Source organism: Branchiostoma lanceolatum, chromosome 10, assembly GCF_035083965.1.
Source record: "Branchiostoma lanceolatum isolate klBraLanc5 chromosome 10, klBraLanc5.hap2, whole genome shotgun sequence".
Taxonomy (NCBI): Eukaryota; Metazoa; Chordata; class Leptocardii; order Amphioxiformes; family Branchiostomatidae; genus Branchiostoma; species Branchiostoma lanceolatum.
The window spans coordinates 4800988-4807118 of NC_089731.1; the positions used below are offsets into that span (position 1 = coordinate 4800988).

At 40.8% G+C, this 6131-nt stretch overlaps 1 protein-coding gene across 1 annotated transcript; it reads left to right on the forward strand.

The window, feature by feature from the left end:
* The first annotated feature begins 181 nt into the window (after positions 1-181).
* Positions 182-4444, forward strand: LOC136443148 (tRNA wybutosine-synthesizing protein 2 homolog). The gene is made up of 5 exons (XM_066440241.1): positions 182-571; positions 1068-1328; positions 1740-1849; positions 2876-3002; positions 3537-4444. The coding sequence occupies exons 1-5, from the start codon at positions 189-191 to the stop codon at positions 4402-4404; spliced, it is 1749 nt and encodes a 582-aa protein (XP_066296338.1). The 5' UTR covers positions 182-188; the 3' UTR covers positions 4405-4444.
* Positions 4445-6131: the final 1687 nt, after the last annotated feature.

Below are 6131 nucleotides of genomic sequence, written 5' to 3' on the forward strand. Positions count from 1 at the left end.
CAAAAATGTTCTACATATCAAAATAAACAATGAAAATAAACTATTTGTTTAATATGCACACTACATTTAAGTTCGTTAGACTTTATTTGTATTTTATATTATACTAAATTGGCATATCAACTCTTTCTTAAATTTTAGAATGTAGGTTTGACAATAAAGGGCCATGTTTTCGTTGGTGATTTTTCAAGATGGATGCGCCCATGGAGTTGTGTGTGGCCGTGGAAAAAGAGGACGCTCAAAACGTTCGAAAGAAGCTCGAAACGGCAGGATTTTTCGACAGATCAAGAAAGATTCAAGTTCTCTCGAGTGGAGAAGCTGTTATACCTCTCAGGACTTGCACCTCTGTAGAGATAGATGACATTTTTAGAAGCTTGAATTTGAAATACAGGGTTTTCGATGTCGCCCCCCTCCCACCTTCTAGGAGAAAACACGTTTCCCCGCAAGATCGTCTGCGGACAGCTATTTCGAAGTTGTTAGATGGGCAAGAGTTCGAGAGAGAATTAGAGAGGGACATTCCAACGAGATGGGAGAAACACGGGGATCTCATCCTCCTACCAGACTTTTGTTTTAGGTGTGCCTCAACAAAATATAATTTTTTTTCGACTAGATTTCCTGTAGAAAAGAAGCAATAAATTGTGCTAGAGCTTTCATTTGTGTGCAAGTTATATTTGCACTTTTGCTGTGTTCTGAAATTCGAGGAGAAGCAAAAGTCACAACGGTTATAACTTATATCACAATTTCAGATTAAGGATATTTTTCCCCAATCTGTATGATGTGTTAGCCTAGCCTCCATAGCAGGCTCCCTGGGCCTTTTTGGATGGCTTTTTCTGATGACTTCTTTTTGTACTGGGTCGTTTGTGCATCAGCCCATAACCATTAAGCCTATGGGTTGGCTGCACAAACGACCCAGTACAAAAAGAATTAATCATCAAAAAGTGTATTATAAGCCAAAAAAAGGCCCAGAGAGCCTGCTATGAAGGCTGATGATGTGTAAAGCTATCAGCTATCAATATGACTAAGAACAAGGGGGCTGTCAGGTCAAGTTTGAATTATTTTCTCCTCTGCAGGTCTCCCAAATGGAGAGAGATCCAGACAAAGGTTCACCAGCAGAGCTGTGAGAATGAAGGCCTGCCATGTGAGAATGAAGGCCTGCCATCCTTGCTGCCTTGTGAGAAGTGTGGATGTTTCTGGAGACTGATAGCTGAGTCTCTGGGTGGGGCCAGACTGGCCAGGAAAGGGAACATACAGAATGACCCGTACAGGTCACCCAGGGTGGAGCTGTTGCTAGGCAACGATGGATGGGTGGAGCACACAGACAATGGGATCAGGTAGATAACACCCCATGGAACTCTTTTCTTGCTGCATTCATCAAACTAATTAATCCACTTATGGTGGATTATCATTCAACTTATGGTAATAATGTGTTAAAAGGAAGAATGATTGTGCCCTGCCTTTGTTCTAATAACAATGGTGACAATTACACAGTGCTTTACTCTTCTTAACACATGCAAGAGATGTAAGCTGCAAACACAGCAAGGGGTAGAATGACTGGAGTCTGTATTACTAGTAACATTACTCTTATCAATTTCCTAGGAGAATGAGATCCAGACTTTTAGGCCATATCAATTTATTCTCAGATTTTGTTGTGTTACATGTACCTGATCATAAATACCTGAATAGAAATGTTGATTTTTAATATATGTTAAAGAATATTTCTTCTAATTGTGTTTTTTTTTCAGGTATTCCTTTGACGTGACCAGGTGCATGTTTTCCCGTGGTAACATCACAGAGAAGCTGCGAGTAGCCAGGATGGACTGTGAGGGGGAAACAGTCGTGGATCTGTACGCAGGTCTGTCATTTCATAAACATTTCATGAACCAAATGTCTGGAACAGCCTTCCACCAGACACACATACGGCTCCGAATCTGACTTCCTTTAAGAGACTCTTGAAGTAACGGAAATGAACTAAACGAACGGACACGGACCATGAACCAGCTTTCGCCCTACTTTATGTTGTATGTTGTAGAAATTGTATATTGTTGTACCATGAATATGTAATGATATATGTTGATAGAGTTATTAAGACTCAAATGACTGTGTATCTCTGTTATATTGTATCTGACCCTTACCTCTTCCCTCATGACCTCAATGAAAAGTGGCCTGTGTGCCGATTTGAGCTTCTCATGAATAAACAAAGGTTCAAACAAACAAACAAACCTGAATAAAAAAACACAACCAAGAGATTTATTCCACCAACATTTCAGTGACCATCTGTCACCTTCATCAAGGCAATTCTGACTGGTGTTGCTGCTTATACATAATAATAGTCTTTTTATTCAGTGACTTACCAACTTGATGAAACTATTAACAGATTTCATGAACCTCTTGAGGGAATTTTAAGTCTCTACCAGATATGTACCATGTATATGTAATGATATTTGTATAGATTTATTAGGACTTAAAATCATGTAAACTGTATCTCCGTTATATTTTGCCTGACCCTTAAACCTCTTCCCTCATCATCTCATTGATAAGCGGCCTTCAGGCCCATTTGAGCTTCTCATGAATAAACAAAGGTTCAAACAAATATCCCGGACAAGTGCAAAAAGTTGTCAAAGCCAAAGCAATTACCTCTTTTATTTGGGCCAACTTCTACAACTTTCCACTTGACCGAGAGGTCTAGTACTAGTAGATGATATATAGAGACAGAATGAATGGTTCAACACTGGATAGGTTTTGGTAAATGTGAAGTTATACATATCTTGGACTAGAATTCAACAGTACATGTAGTACATGTCGTGAAGTAGCATGATGCAATGTACAAAATGGAATTTTTCCGAAGCAATATATTTCTAAATGAAAATTTGTTATCCAGGTATTGGCTACTTCACTCTCCCCTTCCTGGTCCACGGGAAGGCGGCATACGTGCACGCCTGTGAGTGGAACCCTGCAGCAGTGGAGGCACTGCAGAGAAACCTGCAGATCAACAGGGTTCAGGACAGGTGAGTAAAGTAGTAGTAGTAGTAGTGTACTTGAAAGTTTAACAAACTGATTTACACACATCTGCCTGTGAGTGGAACCCTGCAGCTGTGGAGGCACTGCACAGAAACCTGCAGCTCAACAGGGTTCAGGAGAGGTGAGTAAAGGGGATGTTTGAAAGTTTAACAGACTGATGTACACACATCTGCAGAGGTGAGTAATGGGGATAGTTGAAATATGAATAGTCCTGCCACAATTTGAAATGGCTGCTGCTGACCTGGGTACCACTGTGGATCAATTTTAGTTGTTGAGTGGGGTGTGAATACCACTTTGGGACAAGAAAAGTAGTTGCTGGTTGGGTAAGACAATTGGTTGCTTATTAGCAGATGGTCTTGTACGGGGCTATTTCAATATGACTTGTGACCGCAGGTGCGTGCCTGCAACAGGTGGTTGCCCGGCCATGTTTGACTATACTGTTACATTTGAACTTTATTTGATACCTGGTACTTGCTGCTATGTATTTATTTATATGTAAACTGTATATATTTGTTCTACAGATGTAAAGTTCACCATGGAGACAACAGACAGGTGTGTCCAAGGGGCGTGGCAGATCGTGTGAACCTCGGTCTGATACCCTCATCCCAGGACGGCTGGCCGGTGGCCTGCGCAGCACTCAGAACAACCACAGGAGGCATTCTGCACGTTCACGAAAACGTCACAACCTTCCCAAAAAAGGACACAGGCGGCTGCAAAAATTGTATTGCAGAATCAATTGCCACTGCAAAGTGCACTGCTTCAAACACATGTAGTTCTAAACAAGATTCAAACCAACACACAAGTAAAAATTTTGAGGAAATTTCACAGAGAAGTACAGATGTTTCTTGCCAACATACTGACATACGTAGCAAAACTGAAGAAGTTTCAAATGAGTTTTCTGGTAATCAGAATCTACAGAAAGGAGATAGTGAGAATCAAAGATACTGTGACAAATGCGAACAGTGTTGTCATAAAGCACATTGTAGTAAAGAGGCAGAAGCAGACACATGTGATATGAAGGGTTTTCCTTTGTCTTCAGATAGTGGTGGACATGTTCAAAATGTGAAAACAGATGAGCAGAACACTCAGAAGGACAACATGGGAGAAAGGAACACAAGTTTTGTGATCAGTGAAGATGAAAGTTGTCAAAGGTTATTATATAAAACTCAACCGAGAGATTCTTCTGTGACTACGGAGGCTACATCTGTAAAAGAGAAATGGAAGCACTGGGCTGAAGGAGTTGCTGATAGCGTCCAAATCCTGTTGTCAGAAATACAAGGTGGTACATGGCAGACCAAGGTTTTACATGTTGAACATGTGAAGTCATATGCACCACATGTTGACCATCTTGTGGTGGATTTAGAATGTAGACCTTTACAGACTAACTGAAAAGTGCATAGTTATTCAAGAAATAAATGATGTAAAAATATCACTATCTTTTTTTTTTTTTTTCCAGTGTCTTTCTTCTTTAGAAGAGATCAATTTGTATCAGACTTAGCCATTGTTCCAAAAATGAAAGAAGAAAGGGGCTCAGGGTACCTGTGACATTCCAATAGCATACCAACACATGCAATAATATCGAGATTTGATAGGTGGGGCGGTTTCAACGTGTGCGTCGGCCATTGCATAATAGCAAACCAATATGCCTAACTTTCCGTCACCATGATACGCTGTTCATACAAGTAAAGACAACAAGTGAAGTGTACTCGACAAATGAATATAAACAACAAGCCTCTTCGGGGGGGGGGGGGCTTGCAACAATAGCCATGCTATGCGTCTTCACCCACTTGTTCTTCTGGAAAGAGTAAGTTACGTGTATAATTAGCAGGAAGCGCTAGCTGACTCGGTGTTTACCAGTTTGGTCAAAGCAGGTGCAGGGCAAGCCCGTACTAAGATCTTTCAAATAAAAATTGTAGAGGTTGTTTTTAAAAAAGACTGCATGCGTCAATGTTGAAAGTTACATAAGGTTACTCTTAGTTTGCATGCAAAGACGCTTTAATCACACCTTTTATCATGAAAACTAAGCTCCAGATACTACTGCATGTAGTAATATCTTTTAAGGCAACATTTCTTAGGACTGAAAAAGAAAACAAGGAAAGTGAAACAACGATGACTGGAATTAGACGTCAAGGCACACGTGTGTTCTGTGAAAAGGGAACACTTCACTCCAGTTCTGCACTTCGAACTGTTGACTTAATTTGAGTTTTTTGGAGACCCATACCGCCGGCGCTTAGGCAATCAATATGATTTTAATTCAGACCACGTCTTTTTGTCAGACAAGTTCAAACTGTTGAGTTTTTTTTGCCAAGCTAAGGTGACTATGGAGATGGGCCGAGTTGACTGGGCCGAGTTGGTAATGGGCCGAGTCGTCCGACATCCTGTCAGAAAGCATGCCAAATTTAGGAGGACCGGTGACGCTTAATGGTGAGTTCAGGAAGACGGCAACGCTTAACGGTCATTTCAAAAACGGACGCCCATTTCTATACGTACTGTGCCAACTTAGGACTGCACACAGTGAAACAACAGGACGTTCCGTTGTGACCATGTTTTGGGCTTCTGGCGCTCGATATCCAGGCGATACTAAGGACACAACATAATGTCGGCATGGCGATACGAAGAATTTGTCAATAAAAGTTTAATAAAGTCTGCTGAGCATATACAGTGCTACGCAGGATCACGTAGATTAAAATTTAAATGAAGCCATTTGCGCTTTACGAACAACTCTGAACGTTGAATCAGAATTAGAGTAGGCCGGCTGCTACTGAACTGAAATGAAATATCTCGCTAAGCCGCTCATGGAAAAGGGTGTCATCGGCAGTTCTTCTTGTCTAAGCCTGACAACATCAACATAAGAGAATCACATAAGGCAACCGAATTTAGCATTTATCTAGATTAGTCAAGCCAAAGAAAAGCCACAAAAACGATTTCCTTCCTCAAAAGATTTAAGGGCTCTTATCATGACAGGTGTTCGACCCCGCCCATCCGCTTTATTTATTATGGCCATGGTGATGTGACGTCGGAAGCTGAGGGCAATTAGAGGATCATTGCGGAGGTTTTGAATATACTCAAATCGTATTTTAAGAAAATGTCAAGCAGTAAGAAATATGTAAATGAAT

Coding starts and splice junctions, on each gene's coding strand:
- LOC136443148 (XM_066440241.1), top strand. CDS start 189: ATGGATGCGCCCATGGAGTTGTGTGTGGCCGTGGAAAAAGAGGACGCT. Junction 572..1,067: donor CTACCAGACTTTTGTTTTAG/GTGTGCCTCAAC, acceptor TCTCCTCTGCAG/GTCTCCCAAATGGAGAGAGA. Junction 1,850..2,875: donor AGTCGTGGATCTGTACGCAG/GTCTGTCATTTC, acceptor TTTGTTATCCAG/GTATTGGCTACTTCACTCTC.